General features: G+C 36.7%; 1 protein-coding gene across 3 annotated transcripts in view; it reads left to right on the top strand.

The window, feature by feature from the left end:
* The window catches only part of Phtf2 (putative homeodomain transcription factor 2), a 107,933-nt gene that overhangs the window by 51,028 nt on the left and 29,432 nt on the right, over window positions 1-27,473 (top strand). For all 3 annotated transcript variants that reach the window (XM_013035282.1, XM_013035281.1, XM_013035283.1), the window contains exons 4-9: window positions 6,875-6,944; window positions 7,875-8,033; window positions 11,307-11,472; window positions 13,514-13,678; window positions 15,386-15,572; window positions 26,478-26,633. In XM_013035282.1, the coding sequence (XP_012890736.1) occupies window positions 6,875-6,944; window positions 7,875-8,033; window positions 11,307-11,472; window positions 13,514-13,678; window positions 15,386-15,572; window positions 26,478-26,633 (903 nt within the window). The remainder of the gene's footprint in view (window positions 1-6,874; window positions 6,945-7,874; window positions 8,034-11,306; window positions 11,473-13,513; window positions 13,679-15,385; window positions 15,573-26,477; window positions 26,634-27,473) is intronic.

The raw sequence follows: 27,473 nt of genomic DNA, 5'->3' as shown, positions 1-27,473 counted from the left end.
TAAACAGTGTTGTATTAAACATGGAGGTGCATGTGTCCTTGTGTCCTGGTTCCTGTTTTTCAGGATAGATACTTAAGAGTGGTATGGCTGGATTGTAGGGGAGGTCTATATTTAGCTTTTTGAGGACCTTCCAGACTGCTTTCCAAAGTGGTTGTATAAATGTACATTCCCACCAGCAGTGTAATAGGGTTCCTCTTTCTCCGCATCCCCTCCAGCATTTATCATTGGCTGATGTGGGCCATTCTGACTAGGGTAAAGTGATGTCTCAGGGTTGTTTTTATTTGCATTTCCTTTACAACCAGGGATGATGAACATTTCCTCATGTGTTTCTTTGCCATTTTTATCTCTTCTTCTGAGAAATCCCTCTTTAGTTCCCTTGCCCATTTAGTAATTGATTTGTTGGGTTTGGGAGGGATGAGTTTCTTGAGTTCCCTGTATATACTGGATATTAGTCCCTTGTCTGATATATTGCTGGTAAATATTTATTTCCCCAGTTAGTTGACTGTCTTTTTAGTTTGGTTGCTATGTCTTTAGTTATGCAGAAGCTTTTTATTTTAAAGTATTCCCATTTGTTGAGTCTTTCTCCAATTTCTTTTAAAATAAATTTTTATTTATTTATTTTTATTGTGAAAATACTGTACAGAGGGGGTACAATTACATGAGCAAGGTAACAAGTAAATTTCTTATCAAGCATTGTTGCCTCCTCCTTTGTTTTTCTCCTACCATCCCTGCCCTCCCATCTCCATGACTATACCCCCCCCCCAGCCAAACTTGTAAAGTTCGTTTTTCAACATAGCATTTTGTACATCTCATTGTTGCAGTGGGTCCACCTGTATCCCTATTTAAGCAATTTGTTTTTTCCCTTCCCCTCCCCAAATTATACCAACATCAAATACAGTGAAAACAGGGGTTATACCATTGGGGAGGGACATACAAAGCAACAAAGAAATATCTTAAAAATATGTTAGAAACAATAGCAAGAAAGAAAAAACATTTGAGTCCTTATCTTGGGGTTCATTTCACCTAACATCAACTTATCTGACTGTTTCTGCTTGTCTCAGAAATATACTAGTTATTGCAAATAAGGGAAACCATGGGACCTGTTTCTTTGGGCCTGGCTTACTTCACTTAATATAATTTTTTCCAAGTCTTTCCATTTCCTAACAAATGGGCCAGTGTCATTCTTTCTGATGGAGATAGAATTCCATTGTGTATATATACCACATTTTCTTGATCCATTCATCTACTGAGGGGCATCTGGGTTGGTTCCGTATCTTAGCAATGGTAACTTTCTCCAATTTGTTGTGACCTTGGAACTCTGTTCAGGAAGTTCCTACCTGTGCCTTTAAGTTCAAGTGTCTATCCTACTGTGTCCGGCAGTAGTTTCAGAGTTTCAGGTTTGATGTTAAGGTCTTTAATCCATTTTGAGTTGATGTTAGTGCATGGTGACAGGCTGGGGTCCACTTTTAGTTTTCTGCATGTGGCCGCCCTGTTTTCCCAGCACCAATAGTTGAAGAGGCTGTGCTTCTTCCACTGTATGTTTTTGGCTCCTTTGTCAATATCAGCTGACTGTAAGCATGTAGTTTTATTTCTGGATCTTCTATTCCATTGGTCTTTGTGTCTGTTTTTGTGCCAGTACCAAGCTGTCTTTGTTATTATGGCTTTATAGTAGAGTTTAAAGTCCAGTATCAAGATCCCTCCCATGTTATCTTCTTTGCCTAGAATTATTTTGGCTATTCTAGGTCTTTTGTTGTTCCATATGAATTTTTGGACTGTTTTCTGTATTTCAGTAATGAACATCATTGGGATTTTGGTAGGAATTGCATTGAATTTGTATATCAATTTTGGCAGTATGGCCATTTTTACTATATTAAGTCTTGCCTATCCAAGAACATGGAAGGTCTTTCCATTTTCCTGGTGTCCTCTATAATTTCTTTCTATCAGTTTTTTTAGTTTTCATTAAATAGTTCTTTTACATCTTTGGTTAGGTTAATTCCTAAATATTTTAATTTTTTTGAGGTTATTGTGAATGGGGTTGTTTCCTTGATTTCCCTTTCTGCTTGTACATTGTTGGTGTACAGAAAGGCAATTGATTTTTGTGGGTTAATTTCTTATTTTTTTTAATTTTTTTTATTTAAAAAATTTTTTTGGGGGGTCTGGTTGTGGGGCCTAAACTCTGGGCCTGGGCGCTGCCCCTCAGCTCTTCAGCTCAAGGCTAGTGCTCTACTACTTGAGCCATAGCGCCACTTCTGGCTTTTTTCTTTTTTGCTTATGTGGTGCTGAGGAATCGAACCCAGGGCCTCTTGCATGCAAGGCAAGCGCTCTACCACTGAGCCACCTTCCCAGCCCTTGTGGGTTAATTTCGTATCCTGCTACTTTGCTGAAGTGGCTTGTAAGTTCTTAAGATTTTGGGGGTTGAGTTTTTGGGGTATAGTATCATGTCATCTGCCAAAAGGGATAAATTAACAACTTCTTCCTTCCCTATACGGATCCCTTTAATGTCTTTTTCTTGCCTTATTGCTCTGGCTAAGGATTCCAGAACTATATTGAAGAGGAGTGATGAGAGTGGGCATCCTTGCTTTGTTTCTGATTTTAGGAGAATTGGTTGTAGTTTTTCCCCATTAAGCATACATAATATTGGCTATTGGTCTGTTGTATATGACTTTTATTGCTTTAAGAAATGTTCCTTCCATTCCTATTTTCTCTAAAGTTTTTAACATGAATGAATGTTGTATCTTATCAAAAGCCTTTTCTGCATCAATGGAGATAATCATGTGGTTCTTGACCTTGGTTATATTGATGTGATGGATTACACTTATTGATTTATGTTTGTTAAACCATCCCTGCATCTCTGGGATGAAGCCTACTTGGTCGTAATGTATGATTTTTTTTTTATGTGTTTCTGGATTCTGTTGGCTAGAATTTTGTTAAGGATCTTTGCATCAATGCTCATCAAAAAGATTGGTCTGTAGTTCACTTTTTTTGTTGGGTCTTTGTCTGGTTTAGGGTGAGTGTGATATTGGCATCATAGAATGAGTTTGGGATAGCTTCCTCTGTTGCTATTTCTCGGAAGAGTCTGAGGAGTATGGGTATTAGTTCTTTTTTAAAGGTCTTATAGAATTCCGTAGTGAATCCATCTGGTCCTGGGCTTTACCTTGTTGGAAGACTTCTGATTGCTTTCTCTATCTCATTGTAAGATATTGGCTTATTTAATTGATTTATTTCTTCTTGGTTCAGCTTGGGCATTTTGTAGTTCTCTAAAAATTCATCCATTTCTGCTAGGTTTTTCTTTCCTTAGTGAGTATAATTTCTGGAAATAATTTTTTTTTTGGGTGGGGGGGTCTGGTCATGGAGCCTGAACTCTGGGCCTGGGCGCTGTCCCTCAGCTCTTCAGCTCAAGGCTAACACTCTACCACTTGAGCCACAGCGCCACTTCTGGCTTTTTCTTTTTGCTTATGTGGTGCTGGGGAATCGAACCCAGGGCCTCATGCATGCAAGGCAAGCACTCTACCACTGAGCCACCTTCCCAGCCCCTGGAAATAATTCTTTATAATTGTTTGGATGTCTTGAGTATTTGTTGTAATTTTTCCTGTGGCATCCCTGATCTTATTGAGTTGGGTTTCCTCTCTTCTTTTTTTGGTTAATCTTGCCAAAAGTCCATCAATTTTATTGATTATTTTTCAAAAAACCAGCCTTTTTTAAATTAATTTTTTTTTCTTAGTCTCTATCTTGTTGATTTCAGCTCTTTTTTTTTTTGGTTATTTTGCTCCGTCTAGTAACTTTAGGTTCAATTTTTTCATGCTTTTCTAGCAGTTTCAATTGCAGCATGAGATTATTTACTTGGTCTGACTCTATTTTCTTGATGTGTGCACTCAGAGCAATAAATTTTCCCCTCAGGACTGCTTTTTCCATGTCCCACAGGTTTCTTGGTAATGTATATTCATTTTCATTGAATTGTAGGAACTTTTAATTTCTTCTATTACCCAGGTGTTGCTCAGAAGTGTGCTGTTCAATTTCCATGTATATGAGTAATTTCTACGGAATGCTTTGTTATTGAGAACTAGCTTGATTCCACTGTGGTCGGATTGGATACACAGGGGATTATGTCAGTCCCCTTGTATTTCCTTATATGAACTATGATATGGTCTATTTTGGAGAAAGTTCCATGAGCAGCTGAGAAGAACGTGTACTGTGTCATTTTCAGGTGGAAAACTTGGTAGATGTCAATTAGTTCTGCTTGATATATGGCCTTAATTTGGTGGCTTCTTTGCCAATCCTCTTGTTGGTAGACCTGTCCTTTGGTGAGAGTGGGGTATTAAAAATCTCCCAGTATTATAGTATTTGGATCTATTTTATTCTTTAAGAGTATTTGCTTAACTGCAGGAGTTGGGGAGGTGGGGAGGAAAGGGATGGTAGGGGAAAAACAAAGGCGGGGGTAACAGTGCTCAATAGGAAATGGACTCATTTCCTTGCTCATGTAACTGTAACCCCTCTGTACAGTATCTTTACAATAAAAATATATATTTAAAATTTTAAAGTGCAGTTTTGTTAACTGTAAACATTATTACTCTCCAGTTTGATGTCTTGAGAATAGTTTATAATCTGTCAGCTACTTTACAGTGACATTAAAATAGAAATAAAGTATATAATTGATTCTCATTTTTCTTAGCAGTTATGTTTTATAAAGTCACTACGAACAATGAATTAGTGAATACCAAATTGTTGTTGCAGGAGAGATGCAGATTTAGTTTCTCTGAGCCATTGGTCATATTAACTGATCAAAACACACCTAGGTCCCTTATTTAATACATATTATTGATTTCATCAACAGTGAACTTATAGCCAGTAGCACTGTGAGGAACTCAGGTATAAGCAAAGGTAAAAGCAGACGTATATTTTCTCAGTAAGGTATTCTTGCACTTAGAAACACTAAACTGAAGCATTGTACCTAAGAATCATTTGAACAAAATTTTGCTAATTCAGAGCACAAAAATATGAGTTGAGGTAATGGCTCAAGTAGCAGAGCGCCTGCCTAGCAAGTGTAAGGGCTTAAGTTCACCGCCCACTACCACAAAGCAAAACAAAAATATGCAAAAATGTGAAAAATATACAAAGTAGACTGTGGTAGGAACACTTCCATACAGTAATGAGAGCTAAAGCAAGAAGGCATAGTTGTACTTTGTGTGGCCTCAGCTGGGAATTTATTTATTTTCATGGTGCTTGTGTTTGAAGTCAGGTCATTGTGCTTGTGCAAATGCTTTACTTGAGTCACACTCTTAGTGCTTTTTGCTTTGCCTTTCAGATAGGGTCTCTAGTTTTGCATGGGCTGGCCTCAGACTGCAGTCTTCCTACTTCTGTTTTCTGAGTAGCTGGAATTACAGGCGTGTGCCATCATGCCCAGCTTATATTTTGAGATAGGGTTTTGGGGTTTGTTTGTTTTTTAATTTTTTTTATTGTGAAAATACCGTATAGAGGAGTTTGTTTTTGTTTTTATTTTTAACTTTTTACCTCAGCTTGTCTTAAACTGTGATCCTTCTATCTCAGTTGTGACCCACCATGATCAGCCTAAGCATATAGATTTAGGTATATAAATAGTACTCAGTGAATTTGCAAATACATAATTCAAGAACATGAAGATTAACCATAAATATAATTATTGTTCTTATGTCTTCAATAACCAACCATTTCTCCATTTCTCTTTTGTAAGCATTTTATCCTTTTCTATTTTGTATCTGTACATAGTTTACAACTTCAGACAGATACAATATGTGAAGAGATTTAAGGATTAATTGTGTCTTGGATTTCAGGCTATTTAGTTTAGATGTTTTAGTTAATTATGATCTCTATTGCTGTCCTGTTTATTTTATTTATTTATTTATTTTTTGGTCCAGTTGTGGGGCCTGAACTCTGGGTGTGGGTGCTGTCCCTCAGCTCTTCAGCTCAAGGCTAGCGCTCTACCACTTGAGCCACAGCGCCACTTGCGGCTTTTTTTCTTTTTGCTTATGTGGTGCTGAGGAATCGAACCCAGGGCCTCAAGCATGCAAGGCAAGCGCTCTACCGCTGAGCCACCTTCCCAGCCCTGTCCTGTTTATTTTAGGTGCTAATAATTCTTAATCTGAATTTAACTTGAGGGCTGTCATTGTTATTTGTATCAAGACCCAAAGAAAGGTCTTAAGCTTTCTTAACTGTGTGTATAAAAATTATCTAAACTCTGTGTTGTTTCACAGCTTTTGGCTCCTGAGGATTTTAAGTTCTTTGAGTTCCTAAAAATTCATCTTAAGTAGTAACATCATTTATTTTTCCATAACTTTTTTCCTTACTGATTTAACCCTCTCTACATTTATTATAGAAATTTAATCTTAATGTTTAGTAATTTCAAGTTTAAATGAATTCAATTCATGAGAACTACCTCCTCTTCTTGGTTATGGTATCTAAATTCTAAGGCAGTGAGTTGACATTATGATCTGGTTAGTGATTGGCATGTCAGTCTTGAGGCCCTCTGGGACCTCTGTTCCCCACTCATCCTTCACACTATCCTAATGCCCATCTGGAGTGAGAGCTGACTCTTGGACCATTTAGTCTGTGTAACCAAATTGGCTTGGGGTAGTAAGAATCTTTGTATCAGAAATTTGCTATGAGAAATAAATAGGCTTTGCATATTACACACATCCCTGAACATGTCTTTTGGAAAGTATTTAAATGTATTACAATACTATAATTATTTTCTATTTGTAATGATTACTTAAATGTATCTTTTTGACTAGTTCATAAAGTTTTTATTTTAAACGGAAATATTTAGAAGTTGATTGTTTTCTGCTTTATATATGTGAGAATATATATGTGATATTCCAATAATACTTTTTATATGTTACAGGGGCTAAGGAATAAACCAAAGAAAACAGCACATGTGAAACCAGACCTCATAGATGTTGATCTTGTAAGAGGTGAGTCTTAGATACTTGGATGTTTTTTCTAATTTTTTTTTGAGCTTGAACTCACGGCCTGGGCACTGTCCCTGAGCTTTTTTGCTCAAAATTAGTGCTCTACCACTAGAGCCACAGTTCCACTTCCCCACTTTTTGCTGGCTAGTTAGAGATAACAGTATCACAGACTTTCCTGCCCATTGATTTGCACTGCAATCCTCAGATCTCAAGCCTTCTGAGTAGCTATGATTACAGGCGTGAGCCACCAGCACCTGTCTGAGATACATTGATTTGGAGGAAACAAGTCAAAATAGTTCACATCTGAACATTTGTGAGGTGAAATTTTACAGTGTGAGTCTTAATGAAGATAGGAATAGTATAAACAAGAATGGAAGCATTTAAATACTATTTAGTAGTCCTTTCTCCCTCTGAAGATGACAACAAGAAATTAGCTGTAGATAATTTAGTTACCTTTAGCACTGCTGTTAAACAATAGCAATTCATGTTTGCTTAGCAAACTATAGGACCTTATTATACAACCTCAAATGGTAATGGGCTAGAGGCATAGCTCAGTGGTAATTACCTGCCTAGCAAGCTCAAGGGCTTAAGTTCAAACCCCAGAAGTATCATTTTAGAAATGAAACTAAAATGTTTTTAACCTGTTATTTCTGATTGGAATTGACATTTGAATACAATTCTGCTAGGCTTATTAAATAAGTGGGGAAATACTTTTATTTCAAGCAATAATCTTTTCAAGTACCTGATTTAATATGACAGGATGAAGACTTATTTTAAAAAATGATTACCACCTCAAATTGGAAGTCTTCACTCATAGCATTAGTACAAAATCAAATAATATACATGCTATTGTTTTTCAAACACTGAATTTTTTTTCTGTAAAGAAATTAAGAATAATGAGTGGAGTCTGCTGTTGTCTTTACTTTTCCTCAGGGTCTGCATTCGCCAAGGCAAAGCCTGAAAGTCCTTGGACTTCTTTGACTAGAAAGGGAATTGTTCGAGTTGTGTTTTTTCCTTTTTTCTTCCGGTGGTGGTTACAAGTAACATCGAAGGTCATCTTTTTCTGGCTTCTTGTCCTTTACCTTCTTCAAGGTATAAATAAAAGATGGAAATGAAGTTTGCTTTTAACTTTCAAGATGTTATATTTTTAGGTTTCCCAAGTTATATGTATTAAGTTATATATGTTATTAAAGCATGTTCTAACTGTACTATTGAGTGTCAAATGTGAGTATGATAGTGAGACAAAACAGTATACTTGGTATTAAAAATATCAGAATTTTTCAACATAATAAAAAAACATAGATGTGTGGATAACTAAAACAAATAGAAATTCATATGACTAAAAATTTTGACCCCTGAACCACATTCTCACAGCTTTGTTAGGCTGCCTCTCAACAAAACAGCACACCAGTGAAGTCTTAGTAACAGTACACATGATACTACAACACTAGAGAGCTTCTGAGACCAAAGAAGAAACAACCTTCATCTCATTACACTTAAAAAGCAATTCTTTGGGGCTGGGAAGGTGGCTCAGTGGTAGAGCGCTTGCCTTGCATGCCTGAGGCCCTGGGTTCAATTCCTCAGCACCACATAAGCAAAAAGAAAAAAGCTGGAAGTGGCGATGTGGCTCAAGTGGTAGAGCGCCCAGAGTTCAAGCCCCACGACCGGACCCAAAAACAAACAAACAACAACAACAAAAGCAATTCTTTTTTATTTGTTTGGTGCTCTTTAAGTCTTTTTAATGTGTTGCTTTAAAAAAAACTGATTTCTAAATGATTAGTTACGTATGTTTCCTCAACAGACCCTCTATGTAAGAAATATCTTTAAGTAAATGAAAATATAATAAAGATTAAATACCTTAAAGTTGTTTCTTCTTAGCCAGTGTACATCTTATATGTATAAAACAGAATAGAAGGGGCTGGGAAGGTGGCTCAGTACTAGAGTGCTTGCCTTGCATGCATGAAGCCCTGGGTTTGATTCCTCAGCACCACATAAGCAGAAAAAGCTGGAAGTGGCACTGTGGCTCAAGTGGTAGAGTGCTAGCCTTGTGCTGAGGGACAGTGCACAGGCCCAGAGTTCAGGCCCCATGACCAACAACAACAATAACAAACTGGAAGAGCTGGGAAGGTGGCTCAGTGGTAGAGCACTTGCCTTGCATGCCTGAGGCCCTGGGTTTGATTCCTCAGCTCCACATAAGCAAAAAGAAAAAAAGCCGAAGTGGCGCTGTGGCTCAGGTGGTAGAGTACTAGCCTTGAGCTGAAGAGCTGAGGGACAGCACCCAGACCCAGAGTTCAGGCTCCATGATCGGACCCCCCTCTCCCCCAAAAAAAGAACAACAAACTGGAATGGACTGAAGATTTTATGATTGTGATTGTATGATTATGCTTATGTGAAATGTATGTTGGATTTTTTTTTAACCATGGTGGGGATTGAACTGGAGGCCTTGTGAATGCTAGATTTGTGCTCTACCACTGTGCTACAACTCAGCCATATTTTCTCTGATTAAATATAATGATATATTTTTGTGGTAGAAAATTTAGAAAGTATAAGCTAAAATAAGTATAAGCTGAATAAAAAAAGAACCAAACTTTTCTTACATTTTCAGTTTACTTTCAGAAACTTTATATTGTTGAGTAATTTTATGTGACTATATTATTTTTGGCTAATACTGTAATTAGTGTTACATGTATCAAGATACATGTAATATTAACTTATTAGAAAATATCTCATTGTATATCCATATTGGCCATTTAAGTTGTTCACTGACTTTGATTATTGTGGATATTGTTGAAGTGACCATATTCAGATTTTTTCTGACATTTTGAATTGTTTTCTTATGATAGATTCTTAAAATATATGAAATAAAGTATATTACAAACTTCACGGTTATTTTGGAAAAGTTACTTTATTGTTAATTTCATGAAAGTTATAAAATTTTATTGAATATTTTCTAACTACAGTGTTTTTGTTAAGTTAAATATTTTTTTTTGAGGGGGGATCCCGTTGTGGGGCCTGAACTCTGGGCCTGAGGGCTGTCCCTCAGCTCTTCAGCTCAAGGCTAGTGTTCTACCACTTGAGCCACAGCGCCGCTTCTGGCTTTTTTCTTTTTGCTTATGTGGTGCTGAGGAATTGAACCCAGGGCCTCATGCATGTAAGGCAAACACTCTACCACTGAGCCACCTTCCCAGTCCCAAGTTAAATATTTTTAAAGTAAATATTTAATGTGTTTTATAGCTGTAGGCATTTCTTCAAAATATTTGCATTATATAGCAGCATTACAGTGATTCTACTTAACAAAATTAACAAAAACCTCATCATACTTAAATTAACTATTTGTTCCAAAGTAGAATTAGATATTCCTAGACTTTCGATTTAGGCATGGATGGAAATTGAGGCTCAAGTGCTATCTTTACTTTTCTCTGTTGATTCTTCTTTCTTTGCTGGTTGTATTCTTAGGCTGGCTCTTTCTGGGTAGTGGCTGAGGTGGCCTCTGGCAGTTTCCTATTTCCACAGTCCTTAGTATTTGTGATCTAGGAGAATGGCATTCTTTGAGACTTAAATTATTTCTAAAGTTTCTGATTGACCCTGCTTTGATCATATGCCTATGTTTTTAATAACTCATGTTGAGTTATACAAACTGGTGAGCTTAGATTACATTATATGTCCATGTCTGAAGTTGGAGAAATAAAACTGTTTCACTGACAAGTAAAAGAAGAAGGCTTCCAAAAGTCTAAAAAGGATTTTATATTCAGAAAGTTTAAGGGATGCAGGATCGGTAAATCAACCTTTCCCAGGTAAAAGAAGAAATCTTCTAAAAATGTAAAGAGAGATTATATCCAGAGAGTTTAAGGGATACAGGGTAGATAGAAACAACCTTTCCCTTTCATGTGATAATGGTTAGCTTTGATGAATACAATAATTTCCTTGGAAAATGTAGCCAAGTAAATTTATGTTAATCTTGAACATATAGACCTCTGTTCACAAGCTTTCTGTATAAATTTATTCTTGGCACAAATTTTCCTTGTTTGTCAAACAAAGATATAAATGTTCTTAAAGTTAGTGTGGTTTGTTTGATTGAGATCTAAGCAAAATTATCCTTAGCTGTGAATGGTTTTATCCCAGTGTTGAGTTTATTTTAAAGACTATATTGACTACTATGTTGTTCCAAGAGAGTGTTACTAAATACTGCGATTAGACTGTAGCAAACACAATAGTGTTTAAAGAGCTCAAGTAGAGTGGCATTTTAAAATCATTTAAATTTAGAAAAAGGAATCTGGTAAGAGGTAATGTAAAAAAAAGTTTTAAAGTTGTGAAGAAGCGACTCTCAGGTCTGTAATTGAATGTATTTTCTTTTCCTTTTTGTAGTTGCTGCAATAGTATTATTCTGTTCCACTTCTAGCCCACATAGCATACCTCTGACAGAAGTCATTGGGCCAATATGGCTGATGCTGCTTTTGGGAACTGTGCATTGCCAGATTGTTTCAACAAGAACACCCAAACCTCCTCTAAGCACAGTCGGTAAAAGAAGAAGGTACTGTCTGTCAAAAAGTGGTGTTTTGAATCCAGGATTCTTTTGACTGCTCTTCCCTTCATAGACTAAAATATTATAAAGTTATTCTTTTAAATAAAGCACTGAGTTCCACAATCAGTTAACAAACTTTTTTATTCTCTTTTTTAAAAAAGTTATTTATTGTAAAGGTGATGAACAGGGGGGTTCCAGTTACATTAAGTAAGGTAATGAGTACATTTCTTTTTGAACAGTTACCCCTCCCTCATTTTCTCCTGTTTCCCCTCCCCTTTCCTCAAGTTTTAAAGTTGATTTCCAACATGGTATCTAGTGAGTATCATTATTGCATTAGTTCGTCCTTTGTCCTGCTGTTTCTGTGATTCCCTTTCCCTTCCACGGATCAGATAAACTTATATAGAAGACAAAGGTACAGAAAATTTTAAAGAAAAAAATTGAAATAACTGCAAGCAGAATATAATACAAACCTCTTCCAATTCTTGGAGTTCACTTTGATACACTTCATTATATATGGTATGCTCTTAGCAATTAGGTTATTGTGATCCTCTGCTAATACTATCATAGACCTATTCTAATTATTACAAATGAAGGAAACCATGCAACTTACATTTCTTTGGGTCTGGCTTGCTTCACTTAATATAATTTTTTCCAGGTCTTTCCATTTTCTTACAAAGGGGGCAATGTCATAGAACTCTGTATATAGATAGATAGATAGATAGATAGATAGATAGATAGATAGATAGATAGATAGATAGATAGATAATTTTCTTGATCCATTCATCTACCGAGGGGCATCTGGGTTGTATAGAAAGTTCACAGATTGGGAGAAGATCTTCACTAGCAACAGACAAGGGTCTCATACCTAAAATACTCTTAGAGCTCAAAAAATTAAATCCCCAACAAATCCTCAATGAAACGAGTACCCCATTAACAAGTAGGCTAAACACTTAAACTTCTCTGAGGAGGAAAAAAGAATGACCAATAGACACATGAAGAAATGTTCAACATTTCTGGCTATAAAAGAAATGCTAATCAAAAAAAATTGAGATTCCACCTCACTCTAGTTAGAATGGCCATTATCAAAAAAAATCTAATAATAGATGCTGATGGGGATGTGGCCAAATGGGAATGCTACTACACTGTTGGTGAGAGTGTAAACTTGTTCAACCACTCTGGAAAGCAGTATGGAAGTTCCTCAAAAGACTAGACATAGAGCTCCCCTATGACCCAGCAATCACACTTCTGGGCAATTTACCCAAATGACCACAAACAAGGCCATAGTGAAGCTACTAGCACAACCATATTCATTGCAGCATTATTTTCTGTATTTGCTTCAAGACTATTTTGAGACCATATAGCTATAACTTTTTTCTGTTTTTTCTTTTTAAAACTGATACATAGTATCTGTGTAGAGAATTATGTTAGCTGTAATTGCTAATAGTGCTTACTAATATAATCTTGTATTCTATGATGCCTTGGTAAAAGTAAAAGCCCAAATGTAAAAACAAAAAAAAGTTAAAAAATGTAAAATCCAACTGATCTTTATTTATTTGATGCTATCTATATGTAGCTATTTGTAGCAGGTCTCAGTGGCCACTAAACACAATGGAATTCTGTTTAAAGGGTCTTTTGGAACTACTCTCTTTTGCATACTGCTAAGAGATTATGACATTTTCAGTTTTGCAATTTTGATATTTAAAATGAGTAGTTTTTGCTTATCAATTAGGCAATAATTTTCTCCAATCAACTGTACATAGTGACATTCAAATAAGGAAGAAATCCTTTTGTATTTATATGTGTTTGGTAGGATTCGTTTAATTTTCTGTCCTTTGACCTGTTAGTATGAGCAGTGATCAGGACCTTATTAATCAGAAATTGGTCTTGAATATACATGATAATGTTTGAATTAAAATACGTGCAATAAATTTGAGCTTTATTTTGTATTAAATTTCTTATTTTTATGATTTGCAAAATTCTGAGTGTACTACCAAGAAAATAGTTATTAAAGTTTTAAAGCTTTTTCTACTTTAATCTTTTTTTGATCAAGGAAATTAAGAAAAGCAGCCCATTTGGAAGTCCATAGGGAAGGAGATGGTTCTAGTACCACAGATAACACCCAGGAGGAAGCAGTTCAGAGTCACAGTACAAGCACCCCTTACACTGTTGGTGCTGTCTTCAGAGATCTCTGGCATGCTGCTTTCTTTTTATCAGGGTTTGTATTTACTTATGACTTCATATGATATAGAGATGCACTCTTCTTTCTCTGGCATTTCAGTCTAAGATAATGAATATTTAATGATTAAAATATCATAGCCATAGTATGTATGAGTTTTGTTTTGACAAACGATAATGATCCAGATAATGGAGAAATAGAGACTGTAAAGATCATTTTAGGTTATGTGTAAGTATATCTGTATCTGAATGAGTATATGCTAGCAAAATATAGTTAAGATTTCTTAATTTTGTTTTCTTTTTTATTTCTAAGTACTAATTTATTTTGGTTGAGTAGTTCATTTGCTTTTTTTGAGCATATAGGTGGAAATTATTTTTAATATGTCATGTGAATTGTATTAAATGATTTTCCTCTAAGTCTCTTCGTTAGTTATCCAATTGTAGTTTAGGATTTTGTACACTAAACTCTCTTACATTTATTTCCTGATATTTCTTTTTTTTTGGTCCAGTTGTGGGGCCTGAACTCTGGGCCTGAGCACAGCTCAAGGCTAGTGCCCTACCACTTGAGCCACAGCACCACTTCCAGCTTTTTTCTTTTCTGCTTATGTGGTGCTGAGGAATCAAACCCAGGGCCTCATGCATGCAAGCAAGCGCTCTACCACTGAGCCACCTTCCCAGCCCCTATTTCCTGATATTTCAGTAGGGGAATAAACTTCAAAAATAAACCTAATTCAGCCATATATTATTATTACCTTGAATACTTATTTCAAAATATTTAAAGTTATATTAGTAGTTTACCTATACAAATAATAAAACTGGAAAACCATTAAAAAGTTATCAAAATACTAAATGTAACTGATGGTGCTAAATTAAGAAAAGAGATACTGCAGATAACTATTTTCTATCACTTCACTATTTTGCTGATATTGTTTAATCAATTTGTAGTTGTGCTGTTATGATAAGGTTTATCATGCTTTATACAAATTTACCAGAGAATGTGTATATGTATATATATGTATGCTAAATATATGTATGTGTATATATGTATGGTAAAAGTAAAATGTATTTGGATAGAGAATGGAATAAGATTAAAACAGTATTACAACTATGCTGGTAATTACCAAGATGGTTTTTTTAAGTTTCAAAACATTATTATAATAAAATGCACAATTTTTTTTTTTGCCAAGCTTGGGGCTTGAACTCGGCCTGAGCACTGTCCATGACAGTGCTTGAGCTTTTGTGTTTAAAGTTATCACTCTACCACTTCAGCCACAGTGCCACTTGTGGCTTTTTCTGTTTATGTGGTACTGAGGAATGGAACCCAGTGCTTCATGCATACTAGGCAAGCAATCTACCACTAAGCCATATTCCCAGCCCAAATTTGCAAAATTTTTATCTTAGACTAGATGATTTTGACTCAGAATAAGTTAGGGCATGTTTTTTAGAATTCAGAACCTGAAGAGTGACATTGATCAAGATGCATTGTACTCAAAAATTGGTATATTGAATTGATGCTTCTTTGTACAGCTACTTAAAGATAAAAATATTTTAAGACATTATATAATAAGCTGAACTCGGTCTTGATTTGTATGTTTATTTTATCTATTATAGTTCTAAATTATTTGTTGTAAAACTGAGTGGCCACTAAAAATTTGAGAAATAACTACTTAATGTAATTATGAAAAGATCATAATTTCTGTAAGTATCCTATTCAAAATAAGCTGAGATACTTCCACATACTTTTTAGGTCAAAGAAAGCAAAGAGTTCAATTGATAAATCAACTGAGACTGACAATGGCTATGTATCCCTTGATGGGAAAAAGACTGTTAAAAGCAGTGAAGATGGAATACAAAACCATGAACCTCAGTGTGAAACTGTTAAGCCAGAAGAGACAGCCTGGATCACAGGAACTTCTAGGAATATTCCCAGCAAAGTAGGTACCATTTTAAAATTTGGTTTATGTGGTTTTACATTAGTAATGTGAGGTGACTTAGATGTTACAGATGTCCTTGAAGTTTTCTCTAGAAATTGAAAGCTTTTATATAATCCACTTATATTCAAACTTTTACCTTCAATTAAGTCCAGATCTATGAAATAGTTACCAACATGATTACAAAGAATTCTTATATACTGTACAACAATGTTAATAAGGCTTAAAATCAGATAAATATTCTGATTAATTGATTGCAAGTACAAGTTGGTACCTTCTAAATTGATTGATAGCTGAAATTATTCAAACATGTTAAAGTATTTATTGTATACTGTATAGTTAGCATTTGTTGAATCTTATAGTTTCATCCCATATTTCTATATGAGTAATAATTTGGATTAAGCTGAAATATCAGTTGTTCTAGTAGTTAGACTAGAACACAGACTTCATGTAGCCTATCAGAAAATATCTTGTTTTTCCTACATTTATTGCGCTTGGCTCAACACAAGTGTTTTGTTTTATAATTGATATAAAATTCTTCTTTAGAATACATTTTTATTTAATTGGCACATAGGAATTATATATATTCATGATATACAGTTTGGCCTTTGAATGCATGCATATATATATACACCTACATATATATATATGTATGCATATATATTTATGTATACATTTATTTACACACACATATGTACATAAATATATATAGAGAGAGAGATAGTGAGCTTGCAGTGATCAGATCAGGGTATGACATCTATCACCTCAGACATTCATCATTTTTTATTTCCTAATGAGAATTATTTAGTTAATTGTTTTTAACCATAGTAACTTTTGTGTATATGCCATTACTCAGGTCCTCTTGCTCTCATTTGGCTTTCTTGCTCTAGTTGACACTTTACCACTTGAGTCACTCTTCCAGTTTGGCATTTTGCTGGTTAATAAGAGATGGCATTATAGACTCCATAGCTTTGAACCACAATTCTTTTATCTCTGCCTGAGTGTCTCAGATTACAGTGTGAGCTACTGGTACCAACTAGCCATGATTATTGTATTATGCTATAGAAAATTAGAATTTTTTTCTCTAATCCAGCTGTTCAGACTGAATAGTGCTGCAACTAATATGCAGATGCAGATATTTACTTGATATACTGACTTTATATTCTTTCTATGCATACATATGTGTATATATATGTTGCTTATATATACATCTTGTGTGTGTGTATATATATGTATATGTATATTTCCATATTCAGTAGTAGGAATGCTAGATCATATGGCAATTCTACATTGCTTTTTGAAGATATATACTGTTCTATAATGACCCTGTTAATTTACATTTCTCCCAACACTATATAAGAAAGCCCCTTTTCCACATTTATACCACCATTTGTCATTTTTTGTCATTTTGAAAATAAAATGAGATTATACTTCATTGTGGTTTCATTAGTGTTTCCCTGATAGTGATAATGAAAATTTTTTTCATGTAGTCACGTATTTCTTTTCTTTCTGTATCTTCTTCTGAGGAAAAAATACTTCAGGGAATTCTCAATTGGATTATTTGGTTTTATTGCTGTTTTGGGGTTTTTTTTTTTTAGTTCCTCATATATTCTGGATATTAGCTTGTGTTAAATGAGTACTTTGCAAATATTTTTTCAAATTCTACAATTTGTTCTTAATTCTATTTCCTCTGATGTGCAGAAACTTTTTAGTTTGATACAGTTCTCTTTGTCAAGTTTTGCCAGTTTTATTGCCTGCGCTTTGAGATTAAAATAAACACTTAACCCATATGACATTCTAAAGTATGTTCTCTTTTTTTCTTAGATGTTATATAGTTTAGTAGGGGTGTGTGTGTGTGTGTGTGTGTGTGTGTGTGTGTGTGTGTGTGTGTTTGCCAGTCCTGGGGCTCGAATTCAGGGCCTGGGCACTTTCCCCTGAGCTTCATTGTGCTCAAGGCTAGCACTCTACCACTTGAGCCACAGCACCACTTCCAGCTTTTTTGGGTTGTTTATTGGAAATGAGAATCTCACAGAGCCTTTTCTGCCCAGGTTGGCTTTGTGTTTAGTAGTTTTATACTTTGTTATGGTAATGGGCTTTGAACTTAGGGCTTCAAACTCTTGCGTGGCTTGATTGCACAGCTGCACAGCTGGCTCCCTACTACTTGAGCCATGCCTCCAGTTTGGCATTTTGCTGGTTGATTTAAGATAGATTTTCTTGGGCTTTTCTGCTGGGGCTGGCTTTGAACCTTGATTCTTTGGATTTCAGCCTCCTGTGTAGCTAGGATTATAAGCATGAGCCAGTAGCACTGGCTAGTTCTAAAGTTTTGAATCTTATATTTAAGCTCTTGATATTTTCAGTTGATTTTTTATATATGATAAGCGGAGTCTAATTTCATTTGGCTATCTAGTTTTTCCAAAATCTAAATTTATTAGGGAGACTTTTTTTTCTTTAATGTATGATTCTGAATCTTCATAGTTCCCTATAGATTTTTAGAAGTGATTTTTCTAGTTGTATGGAGAATGTCTGGTATTTTGACAGGGAAATTGAATTGAATCTACAGTTGACTCAGAGTGATATGGATATCAGAAACTTGTAGTTTTCTGATGCTGTTTATATCTAGTTTTATTTCATTGTGGTCAGATAACATACATGTCATAACATCATTTAAAAATTTTTGTTGAGATTAGTTTTGTGGCCTAACATATGTTGTGTTTTTTTTTGGGGGGGTCCAGTCATGGGGCCTAAACTCTGGGCCTGGGCGCTGTCCCTCAGCTCTTCAGCTCAAGGCTAGCGCTCTACCACTTGAGCCACAGCGCCACTTCTGGCTTTTTTCATTTTGCTTATGTGGTGCTGAGGAATCAAACCCAGGGCCTCAGGCATGCAAGGCAAGCGCTCTACCACTGAGCCATCTTCCCAGCCCCCATATGTTGTGTTTTAAAGAATGTTCTATGTGCTGATGAGATATGTACTCTGTGTATGCTAGATGAAATAGTCTATAAATTTCTCTTTTTTAGTGGTATAGTACAGATCTTATTTATTTATTTATTATTTAATAGCTCACTTTTTGGGTGGGGGGAGTCCGGTCATGGGGCCTGAACTCTGGGCCGGGTGCTATCCCTCAGCTCTTTAGCTCAAGGCTAGCGCTCTACCACTTGAGCCACCACGCCACTTCCGGCTTTTTTTCTTTTTGCTTATGTGGTGCTGAGGAATGGAACCCAGGGCCTGATGCATGCAAGGCAAGCGCTCTACCACTGAGCTACCTTCCCAGCCCCTCTCTTATATTTCTTATGTGGTAATATGTCTGTTACTAAAAGTGGAGTGCAGAGGTCTCCAGGTGCTACTGTTTTAAAAATCCATATTAAATAATCAGTGCTTTGTAGAAGCATTAAGCTTCCTTGTTCTTTTTATTGGTCTGTGTCCCTTCATTAACATTTGTTATCTGGTGAGTCTGTTGCCAGTTTTATAAGGTGGCTTTTATAATAAAAATCTTTCACCTTGTGTGGATGTTAGTTGGATAAGCTGTGTTTATTCTGGTTTCAGGTGTGTGTTTTCATGTAGTGTCTATGCAGCTATAGTAAACATCATCAGTGGTTGGAAGTACTCAGATAAAGTCCCTATCAATGTGTTTGAACCCATATAAGCTTTTCAGTCTCTTGAGGGCTGTGGATGGCTTTGATGGGCCTCTAGGAACTGACCTGTTCATGGCAGGCTACCTGGCACCTTCCTGTTGATGTTACATAGATGGGCAGGATTTCCTACCTGCTTCCCAAAGCTGGAGGGTAGGCAGAATTGTGTAGCTGCTTCCTGAGAGCCTTGATGGACTGAGCTGCACAATGCTGGTTGTTGTCTGTTGCCTCTCGGAGCCTGAGGATGTGTGGCTTAAAATACACAGCTGTTTTGGGGACAGTAGGAATGTGCACAGGAAGATCTAAATGCATTCTGGGACTATAGGAGTGTGAACAAAATCTCAAAATGAAGCTGTGTAGCAAGAACCTGGGTGCTAGGCTTTGGGGATCACACATGAGCTAGCCTTTTTTTTCTCAGGCAATGTAGCCTGAGATGTACCCTTCTCTCTTTGACCTTGATTCAGTGCCTTTGAAGGCTGAAGGCCTCTCCAGAAGCAAATGCTTTAGGTATTTGAGGTTTGATTAGAGACTTCTCAGGGTATGCTTTTTCCTATATAGTCCCTCTTGGTTCAGAGTTTATCTTGAGAGACAAGAGGGTAGGAGCTCTGTGTTTAGTTCTCTTTTTTATAAAGTCATGGGTTAGCTCTATGCTCTGTATTTTTTCTGCCATACTTTTGCTGTACTCTAAAACTCTGTCTCAAACACTCCAGGGAAAACACTGTTGTTTGTTTCTTTGTCTTGATTCTTCTTTCTGAAGGGCCATCTTGCTCAAGAAACATTATTAGTGATGTTGCTCTGGAGAAAGAAAAATAAACTTATATTAAGGACATATTTGTGAATGATAACTTTCAAATTATTTTATAAACAAAAATGTTGTATAAAAGTATTTCACAAATGGCTGAACTGCATTTAAATGCAAATTTTATATTCAAGAATGTAGTCATTCAAGACAGCTAAAAAGCAGAGTCCTATGTTCTTATTTTTCTTAGAGCACAAGCCGGGGGGATGGGGAAGAAGGAGAGAGAGAGAGAGAATCAGAGGATAAGGACATGGTATAGGTGAAGAGAGAAGACAGAGGCTGGCTGTCCTGTGTGACACAGTGACAGTGAAGGTTCCTCTGTAGGCTTCTCTGGTCCCTGACAGTACCTGGGACAAGTATTGACCACCAGATGGTGGAACCCAGTTCTAGGGACCCAGACACCACTGGCCTTAGCACATATTGCCAGCCATTACCACAACAGCCTACTGACATCAGTGGGGACCACCTTGCTGGGTCCAAGCCGCACATCTCCTGATGACACAGCCGTCACCCCACCAGCCCTACCTGGAGCACTTGCCCCAGGCCCCCAACATGTGTCCCCAGAGGCAGTAGACCTGAGCTCTCAGGGTGTATAGTCCATTCCTCCAGTGGTCCCACTTCCTGTGAGGCAGGTGATACCTCTGACTACCCTGCCTTGAGCAGTCAGGACCTTGAAACCACACCATCTCATGCTGCCCCACGGGCAGTTTCCACATCTCACTCTGCCATGGCTGCCTGTCAGTACCAGCTCTCAGTCCCTGAGAACCCAGATATCTGGAAAATGGTAGAAAATAGACCAACAGACCAAACCAGAGGCCTTACAGATTGTCTCCAAAGAGTGGCTACCCTGTCTAGTAGACAGCAAGGCCTATGCAGACACCAAAGTTTTGGTGGCTGTTTTTGGACAACACAGCACCCTCCCCTCTGAAGCGTGGCATATGGTGGGTGCCATCCAATCAGTTGTCACCTCTGGCAAGCATTTGGTGGAAGAGAATGTGTTCCATGCTGGTGGCCTGGACCAGCTATCAAACAGCCACAGGCCTGGACACAGACATTGGTGGGCCTGGCATATCCTGGACTTGCTGAGATCACAAACATGCCATACCTGAGAGGACCTCAGGATGGGTCAGGTGAGAAATCCTCACTCCTTCTCTTGAGATAGCTATTTCCATAAACCAGAAAGACGGGGGAAAGCACCAAGAAATCGTAAGGCTAGAAAGAAAGAAATAAGAAATAGGTCACAGCTCCAACTCTGGTGTGGGAGAAGAAGCCAAAGTTACTACTATTCTGAGCGGTTCTATGGATTGACCTTCTCAAAAGAAGGCTGTTTACTAAAAGATCCCCTAATAAAACTGGAAGAAATATCCATCCCAATAGATTTACAAATTTCAACTTAGAAATATAGTTTAAGCACTACTGACCAAAAAAAAAAAAAAAGTGTGCCAAATTACTTATAAAGGCAAATCCTATCAGGATAACAGCAGACCTATCAACAGAAACCTTAGGCCAGGAGAGCACTAACAGTTATATTTTAGGCCCTGCTACAAAATAACTGCCAACCCAGACTACATCTAGCTGTTATAAAGCCTTTCTATGATAAGTATAAACTAAAGCAGTTCATGATTGCTAAACCAGTATTACAGAAGACACTTAAAGGAATATTATAGAAGTAGAATATCTATAACCTGAAATCTTGGAAAATAATCTCACTAAAAGAATAAAGCAGATAAGAAGTAAGGAAAATCAAATATTATTCAGTAAGCAACTAACCTCTCAGATAAAAAAGGGAGAGGTTAGGGGCTGGGAAGTTGGCTCAGTGGTAGAGTGCTTGCCTTGCATGCCTGATGCCCTGGGTTCGATTCCTCAGCACCACATAAGCAAAAAGCCGGAAGTGGCGCTGTGGCTCAAGTGATAGAGCGCTTGCCTTGAGCTGAAGAGCTGAGGGACAGCGCCCAGGCCCAGAGTTCAGGCCCCACGACCGGACCCAAAAAAAAAAAAAGGGGGAGAGGTTAGTACATACCTTTCATTTATAACCCTAAATGTAAACAATAAGTTTCCAATTAAAACATATAGGCTGGTTGAGTGGGTTAAACAAGCAAAATAGCAAATAAGCTATTTACCAAAGACACACAGACTAGAGTATAAGGGTAGAAAACAATATTTATTCTAAGCAAACAGAAAATGATCAGAAGTAGGTACTGATATGTAACAAAGCAGATTTCAAGCTAAAATTAGAAGGACAAAAATCACTACATATTTTTAAAGGAAACCATCTATTAAGAAAAACAGCCAGATGCTGGTGGCTCATGCCTATTATCCTCGCTATTTAGATGGCTGAGATTGAGGATTACTGTTTAAAGCAAGCCTGAGTGGGAAAATTCATGAGACAGGCACATGACAACACCATGTTGACTTTTTGGTCTGGAAAACTTTTTGTCCCACCTGGATTAGAACTGTGATCCTCCTAATTTCTGCTTGTAGAGAACCTAGAATTATGGCCACCACTTGTGGCTTTCAGTGCTAAATTGTACCAAACATTTAAAGATTGTTCTTTTCATTGTTCCTAACCTCTTTATAAAACATAAAAGGAATGCATTCAAACTCATTCTATGAAACTGATATTGCCCTAATTTCAAAACAAGAGGCCATCACCAAACAAGATACCTACAGACCAGTTTCACTGATGAGCTTAGACACAAAAATTCTCAATAAATTCTTTGCAAATGAAACTCAAGAATATGTTAAAAGATAATAAGTGGGGAGTATTGTTGAGGTGGGGAGGGAAGGGATGGTTGAGGAAAAAAAAGGAGGAGGCAACAATGCTTGATAGGAAATGTACTCATTACCTTACTCATGTAACTGTAACCCCTCTGTACAGTATTTTCATAATAAAAAACTTCTTAAAATTATAAGAGATGAATTTTTGCAAAATATATTTATTATGGACATGTCACAATGTATAATTAATACCTAATAATAAAATAATAAATTAAAAAAGAGGGCTACAAGTGTGGCTTGTTTGTTAAAAGTTCTGCCTAGCAAGCACCAGGCCTTGACTTTAAACCTTAGTACTCAAAAAATCTATTAATTAATTAATTAATTACAATAAAGAAAAAAAGATTATATGCCAAGCTCAAATTTAGGTTTTATTTCAAGGATGCAAGGATAACTAAACAAATGCAAATAAATAAATAGTACATAATAATGAAAAAAAGTATATAGACAGAATAGACTAGGATAAAATCACATCCTTAGATATAGAAAATTTTAGAAGAATTCTGCATTCTTTGGTAAAAGTTCTGAAGAAAGTAGAAATAGAAGGAATGTACATCAACAGAGTCTGTAGATGACCCATCTATAGCCAACATAACAGTAGGGAATAATTGAAAGTGTTTCCTCTAAAATCAATATAGTATTTGAACTCTGAGGCAGAGAAATAATGCAAGAAAAAATGATACAAATAGGAAGGGAAGACATCCAGTTTTTCCTACTTGCAGATATGATATTTTATTTAAAAGACCTTAGAACTCCACAGGAACCTCTTAGCTCTAAAAAAAACCACTTGTAATAAACAGGATACAAAATCATAGTAACTTCTATTAAAATCAGGATTACATTCCTGCTCACAACCCTCTCCCCCGAAAGATACTTGCACACTCATATTTATTGTGACACTGTGATGTTAAGTCATACAAGCTAGAAGACAAGTATTGCATGCTTTTTCTCATAAGTGAAAAAACTTGAAAAAAAACCATAAAAATGGACTATTTGGGGAGAGGGAAGGGATTTGTAGGAAGGGGGTACAAGAGAGGATAATGGGGGATAAGTTATTATTAAAGTTCATTGTATATGTGACAATATCAGATGAAACCCATTAAATTCTAATTTAAATTGTGAAAAGTACAGTCACTCAAAACAATCAGGCAGTTTTTTTTTTATTGTTAAGATCTTGTACATGAGTAAGGCAATGAGTACATTACTTGTTGGTCATTGTTACCCCTTCCCTTCCTTGGTGTTGTCCCACTATCCCTTCCCTCCCCACCTTCCCCACTCCTACCCTCCTCTCTCTACTGCTCACCCTCCAAAGCTGTAAAGTTCGTTTCCAATACACTGTCCTGTGGGTATCCTTGTGCAATGTCATCCTGTGTCCTTGTTTCAGCCTTTTATTATTCCCCTTCCCCTCTCCTGTATACAAGATGCAGGGTATCAAAATCAAGTACAATGACAACAGGGGATATGCCATAAGGGAAAGAACATACAAAGAAAACAACAGCAACAAATAAAATCACATGGTACATTTAAAACAATAAAAACAGACCTCTTATGTCCATATCTTGGGGTTCACTTCAGTTAGCATCATCTCATATGGTCATTTGTACATGGCTTTTCAGCTCATCTGATAAGATTATCCTATTTGTATACTAATTGTTGCAAATAAGGGAAATCCTGGGACCTAAATTTTTTTGGGACTGGGTAACTTAACTTCATACTGCTTTCCAAAGTGGTTGAACAAGTTTACACTCCCATCAACAATGCAGTAGGGTTCCCTTTTGGCTACATCTCCTCCAAACATCTGTCATTATTAGATTTTTTGATTCTAGCCATTCTAACTGGGATGAGGTGTAATCTCAATGTTGTTTTGATTTGCATTTCTTTTATGGCTAGAGAAGTAGAGCATTTCTTCATGTGTCTATTGGCCATTCTTATTTCCTCTTCAGAGAAGTCTCTCTTTAAGTCTTTAGCCTATTTATTAATGGGGTGGTTGTTTCTTTGAGAAGTTGTTTTTGGGTGCCTTAATTTTTTGAGTTCTAAGTATATTTTAGATATGTCTGTTGTTAGCTAGTGAAGATCTTCTCCCAGTCTGTGGGCTTTCTACTGATCATGCTACCTATGTCCTTTGCCATGCAGAAGCTCTGCAGTTTCATGCAATTCCATTTATCCAACCTTCTTTGATTTGTTGTGTTTTCTGGATCTCTATTAAGAAAAATTTTGGCCTGTATTAGGTAGTATTTTACTTGGAGGCATTTGAAGATACTTTAAAGTTAAGGGTATGCGTGTGTAATTAAAAATATTACAGTTTTAAAACTAAAAGTTTAGGAGGTTCTGGGAAGATGGCGGAGGAGAAGCTGGAATCTGAACAAGCTCTCTCATAGAAAGCAGTTTTAGAGTTCCAGTGAACTAAGCCAGAGAATCACACCAAGTGTGCCATCACAGGACAGAGAGTTAGACAAGAGAGGGAAGCCAAGGCAAAAAGACACATCTGAGCGCTCGCCAGCAGCCGCCGCGGCGGCTGCAGGGTCGCAGCGGCAACCGCAGCCGCGGCCATACCTGAGTGCTCACACAGAGAGTCCGGGACTAAGGAGCCAGACGCAGCAGGCGAGAGGATTCTACTCAACACCAACAAGAACCGACAAGGAGGGGACATCTTCATCCTGCAGTTTGCAGACCAGAGATGACCCAGGATCCAAGACTCGGCGTCCCTCCCCCACAGTATAACCCCTGCTTTCACTATATTTGATGTCAGTATAACTTGTGGAGGAGATGGGGAAAAACCAGTTGTTTAAGGATACAGGTGGACCTGTTGCAACAATGAGAAGTACAAGTTGTCATGTCCAAAACGAACTTTACAACTTTGGTGCGGCGTGGTAGGGGGGGAGGCTGGGAAGGGATGTGAAGGGTAAACAAAGGAGGAGGCTGCAATGCTTGGTAAGAAATGTACGCGTTATTCTGCCCATGTAATTGTAACTCCTCTGTACAGTATGTTCACAAATAAAATTAAAAAAAAAACTAAAAGTTTAATCAAAACTTAACAATCTTGAATGGATCAAGAAAATGTGGTATACACAATGGAATTCTATGCCTCCATCAGAAAGAATGACATTTCCCCATTTGTTAGGAAATAGAAAGGCTTGGAAAAAATTATATTAAGTGAAGTAAGCCAAGCCCAAAGAAACATAGGTCCCATGGTTTCCCTTATTTGCAATATCTAGTATATGTATGAGTCAAGCAGGAAAGGTCAGATAATGTGATGTTAGGAAAATGAACCCTTAGATATGTATTTAAATGTTTTTTTCTTTCATGCATTTGTTTCTAACGCATTTATAAGATTATTTCTTTGTTGCTTTGTATGTCCCTCCCCCACAGTATAACCCCTGCTTTCACTATATTTGATGTTGGTATAATTGTGGAGGAGATGGGGAAAAACAAGTCGTTTAAGGATACAGGTGGACCCGATGCAACTATGAGAAGTATAAGTTGTCATGTCCAAAACGAACTTTACAACTTTGGTGCAGCGTGGTAGGGGGGGAGGCTGGGAAGGGATGTGAAGGGTAAACAAAGGAGGAGGCTGCAATGCTTGATAAGAAATGTACTCATTATCTTGCCCATGTAATTGTAACCCCTCTGTACAGTATGTTCACAAAAAATTAAAATTAAAAACAAAAACAAAAAACTTAACAATCTTTTTATGTACTCCCAATTTAGGATACTCAAAGGACAATAACAAATGTCTCTGATGAAGTATCCAGTGAAGATGGTCCTGAAGCAGGATACTCATTACGTCGTCATGTGGACAGGACTTCTGAAAACATTCTTCGAAATAGAAAGTCACACCACTATAAAAAACATTATACTAATGAGGTATACAATTTGGCTTATATGTACCTATTTTTATGTTTGTAGTTTATAACTTTAATCAGTCAGGTATTATTGAAATCAGTATTTCCTATTATCACTATTTATTACCTTGATTTATTGCTTAGCAGTTTTAGATTTATATATTGCAATCATTGATAAGTAGACATATTTGTACTCATTTTGTATAGTATTCCTGGAGACTTACATATTAAGGAAGTTGTTTACATTAAAGAAGATCATCTTTCATATATCATTTGTAAGCTCCCACAAATGAGAAGGGTTTATAAGTTCTTGGTTATTTTTCTGACTGACTTCATGTTACTGTCACTAGTTATTAAGTTCCCCATAATACAACATTGAGTTTTCTTTCTTCTTTAGTTCTATTTTTCCTTATTGATTCTTTTGTTTTTCTCTAAAATGCTTTTCCAAATTGTCATTCTCCTGATTTAAATAGAAAAATAATTTTGCATTTTATTTGTAGTTTCTATTGTAAAGGTAGCAATTTATATTATCTGGCTTCAAAGCTAATTACTCCATATGTCACTTTTTGGTCAACACTAACCTCTGTGAAGTATGCTAGGAAAAAACCCTGGTGATTTGGGTTCAGCTTAAGAGATATTATTTTTGTGTTGAAATATAAATATCAAGTGTTAAAACTAGAACAGCTTCTTTTTTTTGTCTAGTTGTGGGGCTGGGTCTGGGCTCTATCTCTGAGCTCTTCAGCTGCAGGCTAGCACATTACCTCTTGAACCACAGCACCACTTCCAGTTTTCTGGTGTTTAATTGGAGATAAGAGTCTCACAGATTTGGGCTGGGAAGGTGGCTCAGTGGTAGAGTGCTAGC

This window comes from Dipodomys ordii, unplaced genomic scaffold (assembly GCF_000151885.1).
Source record: "Dipodomys ordii isolate 6190 unplaced genomic scaffold, Dord_2.0 Scaffold207, whole genome shotgun sequence".
Lineage (NCBI taxonomy): Eukaryota > Metazoa > Chordata > Mammalia > Rodentia > Heteromyidae > Dipodomys > Dipodomys ordii.
This window is presented reverse-complemented; position numbering and strand designations above follow the sequence as displayed.